The sequence below is a fragment of the Staurois parvus genome, unplaced genomic scaffold (genome assembly GCF_062004578.1).
Source record: "Staurois parvus isolate SC_StPar_1 unplaced genomic scaffold, SC_StPar_1.0 ptg001199l, whole genome shotgun sequence".
NCBI classification, from domain to species: Eukaryota; Metazoa; Chordata; class Amphibia; order Anura; family Ranidae; genus Staurois; species Staurois parvus.
In genome coordinates, this window is record NW_028318995.1 from 283,361 (window position 1) to 306,613 (window position 23,253).

The 23,253-nt window shown below is 41.2% G+C and overlaps 1 protein-coding gene across 2 annotated transcripts in view; it reads right to left on the bottom strand.

The window, feature by feature from the left end:
- Positions 1–874: 874 nt before the first annotated feature.
- SMIM24 (small integral membrane protein 24) overlaps positions 875–23,253 on the bottom strand; it is a 28,270-nt gene continuing 5,891 nt past the window's right edge. Inside the window, exons 1-4 of one of the 2 annotated variants that reach the window (XM_089660035.1) lie at positions 19,367–19,535; positions 15,621–15,750; positions 4,655–4,684; positions 875–1,890 (exon numbers count right to left, since the gene is read on the bottom strand). In XM_089660035.1, coding sequence (XP_089516161.1) covers positions 1,755–1,890; positions 4,655–4,684; positions 15,621–15,750; positions 19,367–19,466 — 396 coding nt within the window. In that variant the 5' untranslated portion in view covers positions 19,467–19,535 and the 3' untranslated portion in view covers positions 875–1,754. Of the gene's footprint in view, positions 1,891–4,654; positions 4,685–15,620; positions 15,751–19,366; positions 19,536–23,253 lie in introns of those variants that run through there. The other variant, XM_089660036.1, reaches the window with a different exon arrangement.

Genomic DNA, 23,253 nt, shown 5'->3' on the forward strand with positions numbered 1-23,253 from the left:
GTAGCTCTCCTGGATCGGGACTATTGGATCGACACTATGCAGTGTTTGTTTATCTTCCCCCATCTCATTCCAGCAAAGAACATGGGTAGGGGGTGTGTAAACAAACACTGCACAGTGGCAATTTGACAGCCAGTGGAATTTCTAGTAAGGGGCCCCGACTCTGCAATCCTATAGCCCTCTATAGTACTCCTATAGTGCTTGAATTTGGGGATTTTGGCAGACACATAATGCTCATACATTTTGGGGGGGCACCATTTTGCATCTTCACCATGAGCTCTAGATGACCTTGTTCCGGCATTGCAGCCAGGCATCTAGCATTTTTTAGAAGGAGTCCAGCAATGGCAGTCCCCATCATCTGTCATAACAGGCACACTTTAATACTGGACATCTCCTCCACATCATTCTCAATGCTTAGTTTAACCTTACTGGACATGGTTGTGTTATTCGATCTTACACCGTTTACTAGGGGGGCACACAGTGTCTGCTTGATCCCGAGTAGCACTCCAGAAACTTAAACAGCAGGGCTTAACCCCGCCCTCCCCACTTCCTTCTCCATTGCAGTTGATTGACAGCAGCAGGAACCAAAGGCTCCTGCTGCTGCTCGAGTGCTGTGTGAAGAGGAAAAGAGAGGAGAAGAGATGCAGTTGTGCACAGCGCTGGATTTATTCTTCCCTCTCTTCCCCTTCCCTGTGTGAAGGGGAAGGACAGAGAAATATAAAACATTTTTTACTTTAATGCAAAGCAATGCATTAAGTTAAAAACATGTTTTTAGCTTTAGTATCACTTTAAGAATATCTAACCAGAAGAGAAAATAGCCTTGTAAAATTCCATGTTGCAGGCACTCATGCAGAATGAATGTATATATGGACAAACAGATCTTCAATGTTTTTATTAATACACCTCTTATTATATACTGGTATTTAATCATCCTTAAAATGATTTATAATATATAGTTTACATGCATATGTATGAAGGTAGTCAGAGGCCCTTGTAGCTTTGGGAACATGTTACATGTTCCATCCCATACGGGCAAGCAGATATACTGACAGGTCTGCAGGAGATATACTGACAGGTCTGCAGGTCTGCTGATCACTGGTGAAATGCTTTACAGGCTTCTGAAACCAAAAATAATAAATGCACAGGTTTTACCTGCAAAAAAAATGTGCATTTATTATTTTTTGTCAAAAGGTAAAGTTATCTTTTAAGAGTTAAAGTGTATATACAGCCCAATTTTATTTTTAGTGTTTGATAGAGTAAGGAAGGGTTAAAACCCCTGTTTGGGTATATTTTACTGGGAAGATTTACCTTCACTTCCTGTCCAAGAGACGTAAAAGGAACAAGAGAAAATCTCACCAACAGAGACATAGACAACAATAAAAGTTTGACAGAGGGTCTTACCCTTCCGTAATCCATCCAAGACCGAAAAAAGAGTTTAGATTTTACGTACACTTTGAAATAAAATACATGTATGTAATCTTTGTTATAGGGAGTCTTTTCTAAACACGATCCTAATTGAATTTAACCTTTTTAGAACAATTCAGAAGAAAGGAACTTTCATAATAGACTACATTATGGGAGAAAGCAATATGGTGAATTGAGGAGCTAAATGCAGGCACTGGATCTGAGTGCAGTCCTAATGCCAAACACAACTTGAGCAGACAAGAGGGAGAACATTTACTAGTTCTACCCCTACAAGACCATCTTATATGACACAACAAATAAGACACTTCCATCTATTGGACTTGGCAATGGTATCACATAGCGGTGATTTTCTGTTCCTCTGTTTCATTTTCCCATTTAGCCTTCTTCTTGGTCTCCTCCATCCCTACTTGGTTGTCAACAGCTTGTTCTTCATAAAATCCATTATTGTCATAGACATTCATGGTAGCTCTATTATGGGTACATGAAAAGAAAGAGGAATATGGGTCATAAAACAAACCTAAACTCACATGTAGATAATCTGACATTAAAAACAGAAGATATCATGGCTCAAGAAGAAGCATATTAAGGTTCTGGAGTGGCCTAGCCAGTCTCCAGACCTTAATCCGATTGAAAATCTGTGGAGGGAGCTGTACGTTCGAGTTGCCAAACGTCAGCCACCAAACCTTAAAGACTTGGAGAGGATATGCCAAGAGGAGTGGGCCAAATTCCCTCCTGAGATGTGTGCAAACCTGATGGCCAACTACAGGTCTGACCTCTGAACATGCAAATCAGTGCATAATTTGTTAGACATGCATTTCTTTTCAATACATCTACCATTCGATTTTTAGACTGATCATTTCTTTGTGAGTGGGCAAACATTCAAAATCAGCAGGGATCAAATACTTATTTCCTTCACTGTACATTGGTAAACTGTGCCAGGGGGTTCTGTTTCAGGTAAGCAAGACCTATTAGGGCCCACTTATATGGGCAACCATTGGCAAGACTCTATCTCTCTTACCAGCAGAGAAATTAGCTCACTCCATGTGTGGAGAGCCATGGCCAACAGTGGCATGGTCAGATTTGTACCCTTTAAAAATCAATGGCTAGGGCAGCTGCTGTGTGCCTTTAGACGCTCATCCAAGTTGTAACATACAACTGGGGGCTCTGACTGGCCTTGGACTCAGCTAACTGTCCAGTTTGTATGCGGTCATGCTACTGCATTCAGATGCAGAGTTTGGCCCTTTTCACAGGGGCCGATCCATTTTTCTCAGCAGGGAATCTGTCCATTGATCCCCTGCTTAGCTGAGCAAAGTGGGTGGATGACAGGTCCATATCCGCTCTACTTATCTGATTGTCTTCCAATCCAATCCGATCAGCCCAGATGGAGGGGAACTGATCCCCTTCCACTTGTTTTTGCCACACAAGATTGGATTGGAGGAAGGCGGGTATAAACGGACACAAGTCCATATAGATCCGCCGCTCCATAGAGGAGAATGGAGGGTCCAAATGGACAGGCAGGCCCAATCCTTTAGCTGCATCTGAATGCTGCAATCAAGCCACCTCTAGCCTCCCACCTGAATGAGCCCTTCAAATGTACTTAAGGTGGGGAGAAGAAGCTGAGTATAGTGCATTAAAAGGCAAAAGTCCAAATGAAGTCTCAGTAATTGATATTCAGCCAGAGTAATATTAGTTAACAATTTCCATTCTCTAAAGCTGGCCATAGATGGATTGAAATTTGGCCGGTTCAGCCGGGATTGGCCAAATGTTGATCCATCTATTGCCACTTCCATGCAAGAGAAATCAATCCAATGATCAACTCTTCTCGAATGGGACTGTTGGAACTGATCCTCTGCTGTCAGAATTTTTGTTCTTCTGCTGTCAGAATACTTTGATCAGTACTGCAGCTAATCGGCTGCAGTGCTGATCTGTGTATTCTGACAGTATTGGAGTCCCTGCTGTCTATTACAATAGCACAGCTATTGTGTGGACAGGAGAATCCATTTGCTTTTTTCCACGAGCTGCTGACTCATCAACAAAAATGATCCATGTTTGGCCATGTATGCTTTAATTTAGGCTATAGGCCTATTCCAGCCAAACCAACTTTTTTTTGTTTTTGGATAATATAAGGAAGAGTAAAGCTACTTTTACACTGCTTCCTTTAAAAAATGCAGTAAAAATACATATGTGTCTTTGCTGTGTTTTTATTGTGTTTTTGCATCTGTGAAAAAAAAAATGTGACTCAAAAAACACACTAAAAGCGCAACTGCGGGTGTGTTTTTGACTAGTTTTTGATGCATTTATCATTCATTTCAATGGGGAGGTGCGTTTTTTTTTAACTCACCAAACATGAACCAAAAGTACAGCAAGCAAAGCAGCAAGAAAAATGCAAAAGACCCGCAACTGACCAGTGTGAAGAGTTCCATAGGATGTAATGGTCATGCATTTTTCTTCTGCTTTTTTTAACACAAAGAAGGAAAACAGACCAGTATGAAAACAGCCTAAGACTAGGTTCACACCTATGTGTTTTCCGCTGCGTTTTGCGGAAATGCACAGAAGTCCACTTAACATGATTTCCTATGGGACAGGTTCACATCTCCGTGTTTTCACGTGGTACGTTTTTTGGAAAGGGTCAGGGACTTTTTTAAATGCAAAACGTTGTGTCTTTGGTTCTATAGACTTCAATGAAGACGCTGCAGAAAAACATGTAGTGTGTTTTTGATGCATTTTTGATGCATTCTGCCTAGCAACAAGTAAAAAAAAAAACGCATCAAAAAACACGTAAAAAACAATGTGAAAAAATGCAAAACGCACTGCAGAATCGGATCAAATGCATACTGCATGGGTTTGAACCTAACCTTAGAGGCTATGTTGGTTTTTTAAAGATGCCTGGCCCCTGTTAGGATTTTCAATAATTTCCTGTCCATGTAAACATTATCTCCAAAAATTAGGGGGAAATATCTATTGCGGGGCAAGGGCATCAATAAATACATGGCAGGGGTTCTAAACCTATCCATCTCTGATTATATTTTGCTGGTTAACATGAATGGGGAATCAATTGATATCTCTCATTCAGCCAATTGGACTGCAAGGATGGAGGAATCTACTGAAGTCCAGTGGCGGCAACAGCCACGGCTGCCTGAATACCTGAACAGTGGCTGTATCTGATGATGCAGTGACCATATTACACTCACATTACTGTAAAATACAATTAATATGGGTACTGATACCATACCTTTCTCTGTTTTCCTCCTCAAACTCATCCCTAGAAAATATAAAATCAAGTAAAGTAAATAAAGAGCCAAAAATGAACATTTCACAAACAAGACTGCAGGATTGTTCTACAATAATGGTGATTCTTGCATAAGCCCAATCATGACAGGTTCACTTTACGTCAATTGTCCCTTAGTACAATGAGAAAAAGTTATAAAGTGCAGTCATTTTAGTTATTTCCAGGGTTAGTGTTAGCTGAATATAGTTATTGTTACTTTAAAATAAAGTTAATGTATATGTAATAGAACATACAGTGAGGAACAGAAGTATTTGAACACCCTGCGATTTTGCAAGTTCTCCCACTTAGAAATCATGGAGGGGTCTGAAATTCACATTGTAGGTGCGTTGCCACTCTGAGAGACAGAATTTAAAAAAAGATTCAAGAAATCATATTGTATGATTTTTAAAGAATTTATTTGTCTTGCACTGCTGAACATAAGTATTTGAACACCCAAGAAACAGGCTCTCAAAGACCTGTTACTGTGCCTTTAAAAAGTCCACCTCTACTCCACTCATTAATCTAACTTAGTAGCAACTGTCTGAGCTCTTTAAAGACACCTGTCCACCCCACAGTCAGTCATACGCCAACTACTACCATGGGCAAGACTAAAGAGCTGTCAAAAGACACCAGACACACAATTGTGGATCTCCACCAGACTGGAAAGGGCTACGGGGCAATTGCCAAGCAGCTTGGTGAAAATAGATCAACTGTTGGAGCAATTGTTAGAAAATGGAAGAGGCTAAAGACGACTGTCAGTCTCCCTCGGACTGGGGCTCCATGCAAGATCTCACCTCGTGGGGTATCACTGATGATAAGAAAGGTGAGGAATCAGCCCAGAACTACAAGGGAGGAGCTGGTCAATGACATGAAGAGAGCTGGGACCACAGTTTCAAAGGTCACTGTCGGTAGAACACTACGCCGTCATGGTTTCAAATCATGCATTGCACGGAAGGTTCCCCTGCTCAAGTCATCACATGTCCGTCTGAAGTTTGCCAATGACCATCTGGATGATCCAGAGGAGGCATGGGAGAAAGTCATATGGTCAGATGAGACCAAAGTAGAACTGTTTGGTCTAAACTTCACTCGTCGTGTTTGGAGGAAAAAGAAGGATGAGTTGCATCCCAAGAACACCATCCCTACTGTGAAGCATGGGGGTGGTAACCCGAAGCACACAGCCAGGATAACCAAGGAGTGGCTCCGTAAGAAGCATATCAAGGTTCTGGAGTGGCCTAGCCAGTGTCCAGACCTAAATCCAATAGAACATTTTTGGAGGGAGCTGAAACTCCGTGTTGCTCAGCGACAGCCTCGAAACCTGACAGATCTAGAGGAGATCTGTGTGGAGGAGTGGGCCAAAATCCCTGTTGCACTGTGTGCAAACCTGGTCAAGAACTACAGGAAACGTTTGAACTCTGTAATTGCAAACAAAGGCTTCTGTACCAAATATTAACACTGATTTTCTCAGGTGTTCAAATACTTATGTTCAGCAGTGCAAGACAAATACATTCCTGATTTTTTTTCTTAAATTCTGTCTCTCAGAGTGGGAATGCACCTACAATGTAAATTTCCCTCCATGATTTCTAAGTGGGAGAACTTGCAAAATCGCAGGGTGTTCAAATACTTCTGTTCCTCACTGTATATGTTATATATTGCACTTTACCAGTACTTGGATATGATGGCTGCATTAGTTTTCTTTGTTCAGGCTTTTCTTTATTCATTCCTGTCCTGGGGTGACAATGCTGCACTGTATCTATGGAGACCAGTGTTGTCACCCAAGGACATGATGTGTTTTAGCACTACAGAACTCCTCTACTTCTCCATAATATAGTGGCTTTTGGTAGTTCACACAGATAACTAATAACAGTGCAGCAAAGGCAGAGAGCGCAGGAAGTGATTGTAGCCAGATAAACAGCCTTTTTTATTTGTGCTTAAAGTGGTTTTAAACCCACTCAAAACCAAAAATATATTGCAGCTTACTAATTATTTAATGTGGTGGTTGCATTAGTTTTCTTTTTTTAGTTTTTTTTCCCTCTGTTTTCATCCTGTGATCTGGCCAGTAATACATATCCTGTATTAGAGTGCCTCCAGGAGTACAGGAGCACCTTTTGACAGCAGCATTGTCAATCTGGGAGGAGGGGAGTGTTAGCTGTACTAGCAAACTTAAATACAATAACAGATGGAAACCAATCTCCATCTAACATTTTGTAAGCAGTTACAGCATCCTTTTGGGGAAAAGATTTTACATACAGTAAGTAAATAAATGCTGATCACTGTAAACACCACTGTCAGTGTTAAATGGTTTGTCTCAACCCCCTAATTGCTACAGGTGCAGGACAGATTGTTCTGTTGACAAAAAACAAACTTACTGGCTGGATCGCCAGGTGAAAATAAAGAAAACCTAAAAAGAAAACAAATGCAGCCATCACATCTAAGGATTGGTAAGCTGCAATATAATACATCTTTTCTTTTTGGTTTAATACTGCATTAGCAGATAAAACAGTTTTAGTGGTACATTTAACAGATATAAATTATTTCTCCAGCCAAAATGTCTTCTTTTCCTGTTCTCTCTGACACCTGCCCGGGGGTTATTTACTAAAACGGTGCAAAATCTGGTGCAGCTCTGCATAGAAACCAATCAGCTTCCAGGTTTTATTGTCAAAGCTTAATTGAACAAGCTGAAGTTAGAAGCTGATTGACTACTATGCACAACTGCACCAGATTTTGCACTCGCCAGTTTTAGTAAATCTCCCCCACAGTATCTGCTAGACATGAATAGAGGACAAATCTACTATGAGGACAAAGGCAGCAAAAGAATCCTCACAGAGTTTATAAATTATTAACTAACTCTGTTAGTAAATGTGTTTGTATTACTGCCTGTGTGCCCTCTGACTGGACTTCCCTTCGTGTGGTGTCTGACACCCAATCAAACAGAAAGGAATCTATCGCCCTGCATAGGGCATGATGATACAGAGGGACAGTTCATGGAAGATCATTTTCTGCTGGGGGAGTGGAGAAACTCAGCTATTTTGTTTTTATGTTGTTTACAGAGGTTGGAGTTGGGTTTTTATCCTCTTGCAATTTAATATTTTAATTTATGATACTTTTGTATCCAATAAAGTATACTTATATTTCTGAGCAGTGCAGCTTCATCAGTGTGTGTCAAGTACCTTAGATAGTGAGCCTGATGTGAAGAGGCAGGGCTCCCATACAGCTCCGGCTTGAGGGCCACTGATGGTGGGACAGTAGCCACAGGAGCACGGTGAGGTATGAGTGCCTGTGATCAGTCCAGTAGTATGTGCGTGAGTGGAAGTCCACAGGCAGGTGAAGAAGCAGGACAGGTTGAAGGTGGACAGCTAGGCACAGATCTTGCTCAACAGCAAGTTTTAGGTTACAGCAGGGAGCAGAATCCAGATGCGGACTTGCTGGACTGATGGACTGTAGCCAGCAGGATGGAAGATGCAAGGACAGATGAGCTGGGTCGGTAACAGTTGGGCAGATCAACCATAGGCGGCAGAGAAGTCAGGTCACAGGCCAAGTCAGCAACGGAGGTACAATCGGATAAGATCAGGAGGCAGAAGAGTAGTCCAAGGCAAGCCGAGTTTGGGACAGGTAGCAGACAAGCGAAGATCAGGAACAAGTATCAGAGGTTGGGCACAAGAATCAGGAACACACTCAGAAGCTGTAGACCAAACAGCAATGAGAAAAGACTGCAGCCAGTTTAAATAGCCCTTTTGGCACCAGCATTAGTGATAGGCGTGCACCTGGATGCGCGAGTACGCATGCAATTGTGCACACCTTTGCCCAAATCCATACACATCTGTGTGACCCGTTATTGTTCTGCGCATGCGCATATTTATGCGACACAAACACTCACTTACACTATGGACAGGCCTTTCCTGACATTGCCCTCTCCCTATGGGTAGCCTTTGGATGCCCAACTGGTTCCTCTTTTGTGAGTGACTGTGAAAAAATGCATGAATCAAGTCATCCACATTCTGTACCTGCCCTGCTCCCAGGAATACCCTTTCTGTTTAATCAAATACTGTATCCGACCCCTTCTTCTTCTTCAGTCCACGATAGCCTCAACCTCAAATTCCTCATCCCCATTAATAATTACAGGTTTGGGAGGTCTTGATCTCCGATCAGGGAAGGTATCTGGCACTGCAGGTTTCAGTAAGGATACATGGAATACTGGGTGGACTCTAAAGGATTCCGGCAATGCTAGTTCATATGAAACATCATTAATCTTTTGGCTTACTGGGAATGGTCCCACAAACTTGGGTGCCAACTTCCTCAAAGGACATGCCATCTTCAAGTTTGTTGTGGCAAGCCAGACTCAGTGTCCCGGCTGTAGGATCAGTTCTCCCCTTCTTTTTTGTATCAAAAGCCTTCTTGTTGTCCTCCTGAGCTTTTGTGTCTCCTGTAACAATTTGTTATTACGGTTGAAAAAAATCCAAGGTGCTTTGGGCAGCTGGAACAGAAGATTTTAGGGTAAGATCAGGTAAGAGGGTGGGGTGAAACCCATAATTGTCAAAAAATGGGGACTGCTTGGTAGCCGAATGACTGGAATTATTGTAAGCAAACTCTGCTAGCGGCAGCAGTGATACCCAGTCATCCTGGACACATGAAGTAAAACACCGAATGTACAGCTCCAGAGTTTGGTTTGTCTGTTCTGTCTGCCCGTTGGTCTGTGGGTGATAAACTGAAGAAAAATTTTCAAATCAATTTTCAAGGTTTCACACAGTGCCTTCCAGAATCTTGATGTAAATTGAACCCCCTAGTCTGAGACAATGTTTGCAGGAACTCCATGGAGCCTGACAATTTCTTTGACAAAGACATGAGCAGTCTCAATAGCAGATGGTGTATTTTTCAGAGGCAAAAAGTGGGCCATATTTGATAGTCGATCCACTACCACGAAGATAGCGGTACATCCTTCAGAAGGTGGAAGTTCTACTATAAAGTCCATAGAGATCATCTTCCATGGTCTATCTGGTATGGGCAAAGGTCTGAGCAACCCCCAGGCCCTATTTCGGGTACTTTTATTCAAAATACAGGTAGTACATGCATTCACGTAGGCCTTACAGTCCTTTTTCATATCTGGCCACCAGAATGTACGTTGTGCTAACCCAACAGTCTTGTACACCCCAAAGTGGCCTGCCAAGGGGTGATCATGGCAGTATCCCAAGACAGGAACCCGCACATTTTCTGGTACAAAAATTTGTTCATCCTTCCACAGTAGACCATCTTTGCCTTGCAACGTGACCCCGGGAGGGCTGGGTGTTCCTGCTGATGTTTGCTGCAATCGTGACAAGAGGCTGGTTTGTAGAAGCAGAAAATTCCCTGCTGGCGAGATAGTGTCCGGTTGCGGAGTGTCTTTAGGATCCTCAAACATGCATGACAATGCATCAGGTTTGTTATTCTTGGCCTATAGGTGATATGGAAGGCAAATTTTGAAAAGAACAGTGCCCATCGGGCCTGACGTGGCTTGAGGCGTTTTGCAGTTCTTAAATGTTCATGATTCTTCTGGTCAGTATATATAAGAATTGGATGCGTGGCTTCTTCCAACAGATATCTCCATTCTTCCAGAGCTGTTTTAATTACAAGAAGTTCCCGGTCACTTACATCATAATTTCTTTTGGCCAAGGAAAGTTTTGTGAAAAGAATGCGACTGTATGGATCAGGTCCTTGAGTCCTTGGCATTGGGAGAGGACTCCCCTAACTGCTATTTCCGATGCATCCACTTCTAGAATGTAGGGCAGAGTAGGATCCGGATGGCTCAGGACAGGCTCAGGACAGTAGTTGTAAATAGCTTTTTCAAAGCTTTAAAAGTGGCCTGTGCCTCAGAAGTCCAGTGGAAATGGACGCCTTGCTTGGTGAGTTGCGTGATTGACGTGATGAGAGCTGAGAAATTCTTAATGAACTTGCGGTAAAAATTAGCGAATCATATAAATCGCTGAATTCCTTTCTTATCTGTTGAGGTTGGCCATTCCAGAATTGCTGACACATACTGTGGATCCATTCTAATCCCGGCTGTGGATATGATCAAGCCAAGAAACTGAATGCTCTGTTGCTCAAAGTAGCATTTGTCAGCCTTGGCATAGAGTCCTTGCTGACGGAGCCGTCCCCGAACACTTTCAACATGCTCCCGATGTGTCTCCAAGGATACGGAAAATATCAAATTGTCACCTAGATACACTATGACAAAAATATCTAGAAAGTCTCTAAAGATGTCATTGATAAAATGCTGAAAGGTAGCTGGTGCGTTGCATAATCCAAAGGGCATGACCGAATACTCAAAATGGCCAAATCGAGTACGAAAGGCCTTCTTCCATTCATCCCCTTCTCCGATACGGACCAAATTATAGGCCCCTCTTAAGTCCAGTTTTGTGAAAATAACTGCAGATTTGAGTCTTTGGAAAAGCTCAGGAATCAGGGGAAGGAAATTATTATTATTATTATACAGTATTTATAAAGCGCCAATAGTTTGCTCAGCGCTGTACATTACAAAGGGGGACAGAACAATATCAATACAATGCAAAACATGAGGGAATTGAGGGCCCTGCTCTTTCGAGCTTACAATCTATGAGGAAATAACGATTCTTTACCGTAACCTTGTTCAGATCACGATAATCCACACATGGCCGGAGGGAATGATCTTTTTTCTCCACAAATAATATTCATGCCCCAGCCGAAGATGTAGACGTACAAATTAACCCTTTCAGGAGGTTCTCGTCAAGGTAGTACTTTAAGGCCCCTAATTCACGCTCAGACAAGGGTAGGATACGGCCAAAGGAAATCTCAGCTCCAGGCAGAAGTTCAATGTGGCAGTCATAAGGTCTGTGAGGGGAAAGGTATCTGCTCCTCGTTTTCTGAAGACATCCAAGTATTCATGGTAGGCCTGTGGGACGGCTTGAGCATGCATAGTAGTGTGGTGTGTGGCAGAGATGACACTGGAAGGCAATGTTTCTGGCAGTAGGAAGATAGGAACTGAATCTCTCCAGTGTTCCAGTCAATTTGTGGATTATGGGCCTGTATCCATGGTAGACCCAAGATGACAGGAAATAAAGGTGAGGCAATTGCGTCTAAACACAGCAGTTCTTAGTGGTGGATAGATGTAGTAGTCAGGAGAGGTTGGGTCTATTTAGTTACAAGTCAAGATTTAATACAAGACCCATCATCCAGAAAAACTTTAAGTCCTTGTTCCTTGGGTTGTAGTGGGATGTGTTGCTGGGCCGCGAAGGACAGATCGATGAAACAGCTACAAGTCCTGGAATCAATAATACATTTTTTGGGAGAGATTTCTTCATGCACATCGATTGATGTGAATGGAGGAATGTGTTAGGTTCTTTTTTTTTTCGTTCAGCTCACGTGCTGAATGAAATAAAAACAACATTTAATTTATGCCCACCACTAGCAGTGGGTGGATGCAGGGCGGTATATTCTAATGGTGGGCATACCACACAAATTTTCTGGCAGAGATTTCTTCTCTTTTTTTCATTCAGCCCACAGGCTGCATAAAAATAAAAATAAAGAACATAACATAAATGCCCAACAAGGACCAGCAACGTACTGGTACATCACTGGACTTTGAGTGGTTATACCAGGATGATGCCTGTAGCTGCAGGTATCATCCGGGTATAATTTTTTTTTTTCAGCCGAAGATCGATTTTCATGTAAAAGCAATCCTAGTGACTAATTAGCCACATTATTGCTTTTACAAGCAGTTGGAAGTGAAATGAGGAAGCTACACACCTTCAGGCTTACAAAGTGGTCACTGGATTTTGGGCTCTTGTATGAAGCTAGGCTCCAAAAAAGTCTCAACATGTGGTGCCCCTATACTCAGGAGAAGTAGCAGACTATATTTTGGGGTGTAATTCCAAATATATCCTTGGCATGTGTGAGCAATTTACCATATAATTGACAACTTTGTGTAAATAAAAAAACAAACATTTTTTTGTAATTTTCCAAAAACTTGTGGAAAAAAAATAAATCTTCCTTGGACTCAACATGCCTCACAGCAGATAGTTTAAGGTGTCTACTTTCTAAATACGAGTCATTTGGGATTGTTTGTACTGGCATTTTAGCACCTCAAGAAATGTGGGCAGTCAGAAAGTAAAAGCTATGTAAATTCCAGTATCCATACCATAGTTTGTAGATGCTATAGCTTTCACACAAACCAATTAATATACACTTATTGGGATTTTTTCCACCAAAGACATGTAGCAAAATACATTTTGGCCTAAATTTATGACGAACTTGAGTTTATTAGATATTTTTTTATAACAGAAATGAGAAAATAATGGGTTTTTTTTAATTTTCAGGCTTTTTTGTTTATAGCGCAAACAATAAAAAACCCAAAGGTGATCAAATACCACCAAAAGTTAGCTCTATTTGAGGGGAAAAAATTACATAAAGTTCATTTATGCACAGCATTGCATGGTTGTGCAGTTGTCAGTTAAACCAGTGCAGCGCCATATAGCAAAAAAAAAATGCTGTAAATTCCAGTATCTATACCATAGTTTGTAGACGCTATAACTTTCACATAAACCAATAATAAAAACTTTTTGGGATTTTTTTTTTACCAAAGACATGTAGTAAAATACATGTTGGCCTACATTTATGACTAACTTTTAGTTTACTATATATTTTTTTAACCAAAAGTAAAAAAATATAGTTTTTTTCAAAAGTTTCAGTCTTTTTTTGTTTATAGTGCTAAAAATTAAAAATCCAGAGGTGATCAAATACCAACAAAAGAAAGCTCTATTTGTGTTAAAAAAAATACATACATTTTGTTTGGGTACAGCATTGCATGACTGCGCAATTATTAGATGAAATAGCGGAGTGCCAAAATAGCAAAAAATGGCCTGGTCAGGAAGGGGGGTAAATCTTCTGGAGGGCAAGTGGTTAAATGTCTGTTTATATCCACCTTCCCATAGACCAGTGTTTCTCAACTCCAGTCCTCATGGACCCCCAACAGGTCATGTTTTCAGGATTTCCCTCAGATGAAACAGCTGTGGTAATTACTAAGGCAGTGAAACTGATCAAATCACCTGTGCAAAATAATGGAAATCCTGAAAACATGACCTGTTGGGGGTCCATGAGGACTGGAGTTGAGAAACACTGCCATAGACTAACAGTGAGTTTTCCATTCAGATCAACCTGACTGACAGAGTGATCTGGTCAAACCACCTGTGTAAAGGCATTCTAAGGCTTAGGGTATGTCAAGATGGAATAACTCAACAGTTTATAATCAGTGAGGTGTAAAGGAACGGAAAAACAATCTCCACTTAGGCATGTAAATTAAAGCATTGTCAACTTAAAACAGAAGGTCATGTCATTAAAAAACAAGTGGTTCATTTCTTAAGCCTCGTACACAAGATGAGAATATGGGACAAATTATTGTCTGGTGTTTTCTTTGCATGCTAGTCTCATATTGAAAATTAAAAAGTTACTAAAGTTATGAAAATTCTTGTACAACGGAATACAAGTTTGGAAGTGATGCAATGTATTGTATTGTATTGTAATGTATTAGTTTGTTTCTGAGCATGTATTGTCTTGGTCTTCTGATTTTTGTTTTCTAATGAATAATGTACTGATTAAATGAAAATCATTAGTCATGGTATGGTGCAAGAAAAATTTTCATGTTTGTCCCTTTGGGAGCCAATCATGAAATTCATGAGAAATTATCCAAACACTGTGTACCAACAATCAGGTTATCACACAATCGCTTTGAAAGCAGTGATATTCTCATTTTGTGTACGAGGCTTTATTTAAGAACAGTGAGCACACTCACGCTTTACAGTGCTTCAGAGGAGAGGTTTGGGTTTCTGGTTCATCCACAGGCTCATTGTTATCCTGTCTTAATACTCAATGAGTAAAACCTGTTTCTACACCAATGAAAACCATAAAGTGCAGCGCTTCACATTACTATAACATTATTTTTAGTCCAATAATATTCCTATGTATGCATCACTGTGCACTGTAATCACAATTCTCAGTGTTATGCCTCTATGAATAACTTCTTCAATCTCTTATTTACCACTCCATGCCAGTACAATAAAAGTGATGTAGATGCCCTCCACCACTGTGCTCTCTCTTGGAGTATATGACTACCATGAAGTAAGGTCATACAACGATTGCATCTCTCATATAAGACTCATTGCAACATTCCCTTATAGACAAGGTTCATCCACGTCTCCTCTTTTTGCTTTATATCCCCTGATATCAGGTATATCCACCTGATGAAGCCCCATGACCCTGTGGCGTAATACAATGAGGAGGTGCTGGATGATAGCATGAACGTCATTACGCTCGGAATGTGAGACAGTATGGTAACTATACACTGTTAGAATCTGTGTATTATTGATTATTATTAGCACCAGAATAATGTGAGCGTATGTCTGGAAGTCTGTTTTTATTGGTTATAAAAAGGTTTTAAAAGGATAAGCACTATGTTTGGGAGTTTCTCTTTCTATATATGTGTGGCTGAGGAGGATTGCTGAGTGAAGCTATAACAGCTAAGGAGTATATGATCTTACTTAATGGTACGGTCATATACTGCAGGTGAGAGCACAGTGGTGGAGGGCATCTACATAATTTTTATTGTACTGGCATGGAGTGGTGAATAAGAGATTGAAGAAGTTAATCATAGAGGCATAACACTGAGGATTGTGGTTACAGTGCACGTGGATGATGTGTATATACAGGATTATTATGGGACTGAGGACTTTTAATTTAAATATAAAAATAATGTTATAGTAATGTGAAGCGCGGCACTTTATGGTTATTAATTTTGTCACTTAAACACATTATATAAGAATGTTTATGGTGTGAGCGATTCACAAAATTGAGTATTTGTAACATAGCAGCTCACAAGGGTTTTTGATATATAATGCAAAGCGTAACATTGTTCAGAGAGTATTGTACATACTTGTTCTTCTTGCAGAACACTCTATTTATTATCATCAAGGTAAACACAATGAAAAGGAACACCACTGTTGCTGTCAGACCCAACAGCCATGGCTGAAATACTTTGGAACTTGATGATGCTCGTGATCCATCTAGAAATAATAAACATTAAAATATTTTAAATTCTAAGTAAATTCTTCTTATTTGTATTCTTCTATTTCTGGAGATGACATATTATATATATATAATATATAATCATAGTGTATAAATATATATGTATTATATCAGATATGAATAAACTGTTGCATCCATATAGTATTTGACACCTGCATCCTCAGATCATTCTTGGTGCCAGACTAATAAGACCAGGTGCTGGAATAAAGGTGGGGCAGTACAAATGTCCATCAGAGAGCCAAACAAGTTGTACTCTGGTGTTGTCAAAAGTACCCCATGTGGAAAGATTCTAATTCATGATTTTAAAAACATGGGTAATAAACAGCTAACATTTCATGTGGACCTACCTGTGTGTTCCTGTACCTAAAGTGTACCCAAAATGTGCTTTTGGACTGTTATTCTGAGACCCTTTTCATAATGTACAAAAAAAAGGCAGCCGTCCCAACCTATAACCAGCCTTAGCAGTAAGATGCACATGGAAGGGCAATGCACATCACAAATAAACAAAAGATTTCCCAGTAACACTTACCAATCAGCCTGCAAAACAACCAATTTGGCCCTGTCAAATGGTTTGCTTTAAAAGCAGGTTTTGTTTGCACACATTTGCAAATACATGCTTAATCCACAGTTCTGCATCAAGGGTCCTCTGTATACTGTGGTCCTAACTCTAAAATCTCCAGAGCCTCCATAGTAGGAGCACATATACCAATGGATAGATTAAGGGTAGGTGTGCCTGGAGGAGCCGATCCCTCCTTAAAGGTACAGGGATGTACGTGATGCCCAGCTACAGAAAATGACAGCAAAGGCATCCAGTGAACAACTTTGTACATGATTTTTGTCAGGTGTAGCCATGATTGCTTATTCCAAAGGTTGTAGGTATACGCTCAGTCTTAATTGCAGCTATTATGGGTTACTGTTTATCAATAGTTCATTGGTTTACTGAATCATTAAGACCTCTGCTAATAGTTTATTGACCTAATCTCAGTAATTAACGTATAGTTGTTATATAAAACTGGAGTTTAGTCATGTTACAAATGAATGTCAATGAGATAAAAAGAAATAGAACATGGATCTAATGTCATTTCTTTTCAGTTTTTCTGTTTGAGGTTTTTAGGTATGAAAGATTATGTATTACAAATCATGCTATAAATTTCCAGTAATCTTAAATTTGAATGGCTATTGTATGACATCATTGGCTCAGATAACAGTTTGCTTTGGAAATATATCTGATTAAAGCAGTGGTTCTTAACCTGGGTTCGATCGAACCCCAGGGGTTCAGTGAGTCAGTCTTGCGGGTTCGGCGGAGGTGAAGACCCACACCCGACTCATATGATTCGTGATGACATGCCCCGCTTGTCCATCATTGGCTGCAGGTGGTCACGCAACATCGCTTAGCCCAGTGGTCGGCAAGCCGCGGCTCGCGAGCCACATGCGGCTCTTTACACGCTTTAATGCGGCTCTTGTGTGCCGGGCGCCCGCTCCCCTCCCTCCTCTCGGGCGGCAGGGACTCTGCAGCGTGATCCAAAAAAAAAAACAGCCAGGGCAGCGCGCTCAAATGCAATGATTGGCCAGTCTCGCTGCCACTCACATCCTGATAGCCAGTGATTGGCTGTCAGGATGTGTGCAGGCGGGGCAGCGTTCCGCCCTGAAGACCGGAACGGCGCGGGAATACGGTGAGAGGAACGCGCGGAGCAAAGGTAAGTGAATTGACACAGGGGGGACTTGGCTTACTACTTGCTACTTACTTACTACTACTATATAAGGGATGAATTACTATGGGGGATGAATTACTATAGGGGGGATGAATTACTATATGGGGGATGAATTACTATATGGGGGATGAATTACTATGGGGGATGAATTACTATATGGGGGATGAATTACTATATGGGGATGTATTACTATGGGGGATGAATTACTATATGGGGGATGAATTACTATGAGGGATGAATTACTATGGGGGATGAATTACTATATGGGCGATGAATTACTATGGGGGATGAATTACTATATGGGGGATGAATTACTATGGGGGATGAATTACTATATGGGGGATGAATTACTATGGGGGATGAATTACTATATGCGGGATGAATTACTATAGGGGGGATGAATTACTATGGGGGATGAATTACTATATGGGGGATGAATTACTATATGGGGGATGAATTACTATGGGGGATGAATTACTATATGGGGGATGAATTACTATGGGGGATGAATTACTATATGGGGGATGAATTACTATAGGGGGGATGAATTACTATGGGGGATGAATTACTATAAAACAGTGGTTCTTAACCTGGGTTCGATCGAACCCCAGGGGTTCAGTGAGTCAGTCTCGCGGGTTCGGCAGAGGTGAAGACCCACACCCGACTCATATGATTCGTGCAGTAAATATTCATTATTATGTTTTTGTTTTTGTGTGAAAATCATGTTTTAATGGTTTTGTTCTTTGTTCTTAATGGTTTTGTTCATTTTGTGCACCTATGTATAAATATATACCTATGTTTTGAATTTTAAAAATCATATTTTATTTTTCCAATTAAGAAGGGTTCGGTGAATGCGCATATGAAACTGGTGGGGTTCAGTACCTCCAACAAGGTTAAGAACCACTGGATTAAAGTGTATTTCTAAAACTTTTTTTTTTAGTTTTGAACAGAGAGGGGAGGGGTTAGACATTGTGTCCAATTTTAATACTTATGTAGGTAAAAAAGGCTTCATCTATCAACCTCTTTGAGAGATATGTACAGTAACATTATTGACTTATTTTTACAGCTTATATCCAGCCCATACAAAATACATATAACAAAGGACAAAGGGAAAATGGCTTCAGCATTAAAGCCCAACTGCAGGGTAGTTAAAAAAATCCACCTTCTGTACCCCATCAGCTCTCCTCCATGTATACGTTGTTGTTGGAGTACTATGTTCCTTCATATATCCACAAGTGAGAGCCTGATTTTCAGGTTTCCCTGTCAAAACTACAAGTCAATAAAGTCATCCAATTAGCCCATAGCTCTTCCTTTGCTAACTGCTTTCAGGAACAGGGCTACAAACGGTTGTCTAGGTGGTACAGGGTCCCAGTGTTAATGAAAAAATGTTGTCCTCAAGTCTTCATGATGTGCTGGAGGTGTCAGAGACAGCCCGGTACACTGTTACATATTTTTTGGCAATGTTCTTCCTTACAACAATTCTGGGTGAGAGCTAAGAATGTTGTCTTTCAATTAACATCGGTGGACCTCAGCACAGACCCTTTAGGTTACCTGTTACAACTTATTAAGGTATCACTGCATCGCTGTAAGAACTCACTGACTGCCCACATGTTGAATGCAGCTTGTGCTTGCATCTCAGATGTATGGAAGCAAACTTCCCCACCGACTCTTGGTCCCTGGTTTCACAGATTGAATGAAATTAGTTTCTTGGACAGTTTGACCGCTCTATAAAAGAGAGGACACATTTAGTCCCCACTTTCTTTTTTTCCATATGTTTCCCCCTATCTCGGTGTATAGAGGCGGATTTTTTTTTCCTGGAGTTGAGCTTTAAAGTGATTTGTAAAGTATTTTTTTCTTTAAATAACAATTATGTCTTACTTACTTGCCCTGTGCAATGGTTTTGCATAAAGCAGCCCTGATTCTCTTCTTTTCGGGTCTCTCGCAGGTGCTCCTGCCTCCTTCTCTTCTCCGTGTATCACCATGGGAATCTGCTCAATCCACAACCGTGCTGTGCGCGTCTATAGACACGGCTCTCTTCTCTGCTCCTTTGTCACTGGCTTTGAAGGAGCCACTGGAGAAGGAGAGGAGGGAGAGCAGCGTAGCTGCTTTCAGGCACAGAGCTGGATCAAGAATGGGCTCAGGTAAGTTTTTTTTTTAAAGGGGGAAGCTGACAACATAAGGTTTTTTACATGGACACAAAGAATTCATTAAGGTAAAAAACCTTCAGCAGCATCTGCATCCATCTCTCTCTCTCTCTCTCTCTCTCTCTCTCTCTCTCTCCCCCTCTTCCACCCCCCTTTATTACATTTCCAAAATATACTGGGGCTCTTTTAGATGGTCCGCTAACAGAGCGATAAAACAAAATAAATTCAGCCAGAAAAAAACGCATTCAGGAGGTTACAGAATGCCTGGAAGCCGCTATTCTTCTGCCCTCTAATAAGCAAACCATTACGGATCTCTTCTCAGAGGGCTGAAGAAACTGTCACCTGTGTGAAAGAGGCCACAGAGCCCTGTCAAACAAAAAAAAAAGTAAAGTCCATATTGTCTAGCAGTCACAGTGATGACAACATCCACAAATAGTAAGTATTGTAACCAAGCTAAGGTCTACTTTTTCCTATACCAAGTATAAAGCAACATCTTATATGATGTGCATTACATAGTAGTTACAGTATATGTTTCTCACATATAAAACAGAGTCATGGATCTGTATCACATAGTTATCCTATTAAAAACTAAGTAAAAAAAAATGTTTGGCTATACATACACTTTAAAACATGCCAAACATTTGCCACCAAAGGACGTGACCTCCATATATATAACTTGAATCATCTAGCTGTGTGTAAGCAGGTTGAAATTAACTAGATTGGTGCTGCCCCAGACAGGAAGGTAGAGGTTAATGCCTTTCCCAGATCTTTGGCTTTTGGCAGGATATTTGGGTCTACCCACTGCACCTGTGAATATAAAAGGGGCCAGTGGCCGAGTCAGGAGTCTTGGCCGAGTCTTTATTCTTTTGGATTTTTGTCCTTTTTTGCCTTTCTCCCAAGAGCCCATAAGGGAACGGATTGGAGAGTCACACCCAAGAGCATTATTATTATGCAGAGAATGCCTCTGATGGACTCTGTGATTACTTGGACTCTACCTCTGCAGGTATGCCAGGGTAGCACATAGCCTGGTTAGGAACAGGGATTAGGGACTTAGGGATGTTAACTGTTTTAATGAAGTTCTACTGGACTGTCTTGTCTGTTTTGGACACTGTGGTAATGTTGCACTTTAACTCAAGGAAAGCATTAGATATTGCCTTTAGCCTGGTCTGAAGTTTTTGAAAGGGGTGCACTGCAAGTAACCGACACTATCACACATTTAGTCTACAGCTTGGGTCACTATCACATATTAAGAGTTAACATGCTAAGAGTCTCCTCAATGCAGCTTAAGGTTGTGGCTGCCACAAGCAATGGAAGGTACAGTCACCAAACAGCCTGTCATAAACCTGTGCCTGTTATAGGTGAAATTGCTTCTAGCTATGAGGAAGATGTTGTCGGGACTCCCCACACCCAGGGGCGGACTGACCATTTGGAAACTTGGGCACTGCCTGAGGGCCCGGGTCAGTAGAGGGTCCCATAAAATGCCCCTGGTACCTGTTTCATAGGCTTTTTTGAGTTTGGGCAAGGACACAGGGGCCCTATGATCCCCTGTTGCCCGGGGGCCCCATGATTTGTCAGTCTGCCCCTGCCCACACTGCATTCCATCTCCCACAGCAACCAGAAAAGAATTGCACTACGGTCCCCATACTGTACAGGGGAAGGGAAGTTCAAGTGTTAAAGTCAAGTGCACATTGGAGCCCACACTATGGGCACAGCGGGGTTCCATGCTGCTACCGGGACCGATAGTGGTTAAGTGCTGGACAGGTGGCTGTGGTCAGTGTTCGGCACAATCCACCTAATTGCAAGCTACAGTGGAAAGATGTACGTTTACAATTGGACCTGAGAGTACCTGGAGAACAGTGGTTGTGCAAGTGTACATGGTGTTTGTTCATCTCTATGAGTAGAGGCCCGCCTTAAGGTCAAGTATTCCCTGTCAGCAATCTCATCCTTGTCCCAGGGCATTAGTTAAATGGCACAGTGTAAAGGTACCCCATGTGTGTGAAGTGGAATGGCCCTGTCATGGGCGCCTAGCGTAGCCCAGAAGAACCCACCACGAGGGTAGTCCTCTTATATGACCCAGACTGGGTCACATGGAGGAAGTGTCGCCAGCTTGCCCTACATGAGTATTCTCAAAAGCATTTATCCAAGTAGCCAAAATTTCTGTTCAATATCCCTGTAGGGACCATATACCACTGTATCATGACCTTATAAGTTGCCTTCATATTAGTATAATTTGATGAACATTTAGCAATCATCAACTGTTATAGTTAAGGTGTATGTCAAGAACCCCTGTTGGGTTTGTTCTGCTATCTAGGGCTCCGTTAGAGAGTTTTGACTTATTATTTTTGCTCCTGCTGACATTTTACCAGAGAGAAACTGAGGGAAACTCTTCAACAGCAACACAGGCAGAAATAAAAATGCAAACTTTTTCCTCACTTCCTGTCTGGTGAAACTGTTGTCAGCAGGACAAGAAGTAAGGGGGAAGTTTCACTAACAGAGACCGGGATAGCCAAAAAAGAACTGACAGGGGTTGTAATCCTTCAAATCCAAAACTAAAAATGTTTTTGGCTTGGCATCATTTTAAAACATCATCACATTTGCTCACAGAACTATCTCCATTGTTTGTGTAGGGGAAATTGATTTGCGTATACAAGGTTGAGATGAGTTTAGACCCATTAGTAGAGTAGAGGCATATGGGTTAAAATGTTATTGTTCTGACACATCTTCATGTCTAATTTTGTTTATTATCCAACGTCTAATCTGTAAATATCTGTATAAATCTGATACATTTTATGAGCACACTTACCAACTAGTCAGCAAAATAAAAAATTACTCCACCTAACAATTTGCCTTAAAAACAGAGGTTTTAGTTGCACAACATTTGCAAGTATATTGTATGTGGAAATCGCACTGCCTCGTCAAGGCCCCTCTGTATAATGCGGTCCTAACCCCAGTTTATGAGAGCCTCCATGTTGGAGGATATATAACTATTTATAAATTAAAGCCAGGGTATGCTTGGAGGGAGCCCATTCCTCCTTAAAGGTGCAAGGACATACCACAAGCTCAGCAAAGCACAATGGCGCCTGAAGGTGTCTAGTGTGTCCTTGCACTGACTCCCGCAAGATAAATATAATTTAGAATTATTTGACAGGTGCATTCATAGCTGCATTTGGTCTGCTTCAACAGGCTTTGCATTCCTGTAGACTTGCATAGGTATACAAAACCTGTCTGACGCCAACAAAAGCCCTTTCGACACAGACTCTAGGGGGGTCGAGGGGTGTCCTTTGCAGAGACACTGTTATTTTGCCTTGTATAGGCAATACAGCTTGATCAATGAGCTACCCCCAGCCTGGCAACTGGACAAATGAAAAAGTCTGGGATGTAAGCACATCATATTGTTTTAATTTGACATTACTGTGCAATGCATGATTGACTTATAGTGGTGCCCTCACCTTCTTATGAGCCCTGTGTAACAAAGATAATATAAATATAGATGTGGTTATTTGTACTACCCTTATCTAAATGGAATAAAGCCAATCTCCAGCTTTGGCTTCAGTCTTGCACATATGTGCTGAAATGGCTTTCTCTGATTTTATTGCACACAAGCTTACAAACCCAATTCCAGAAA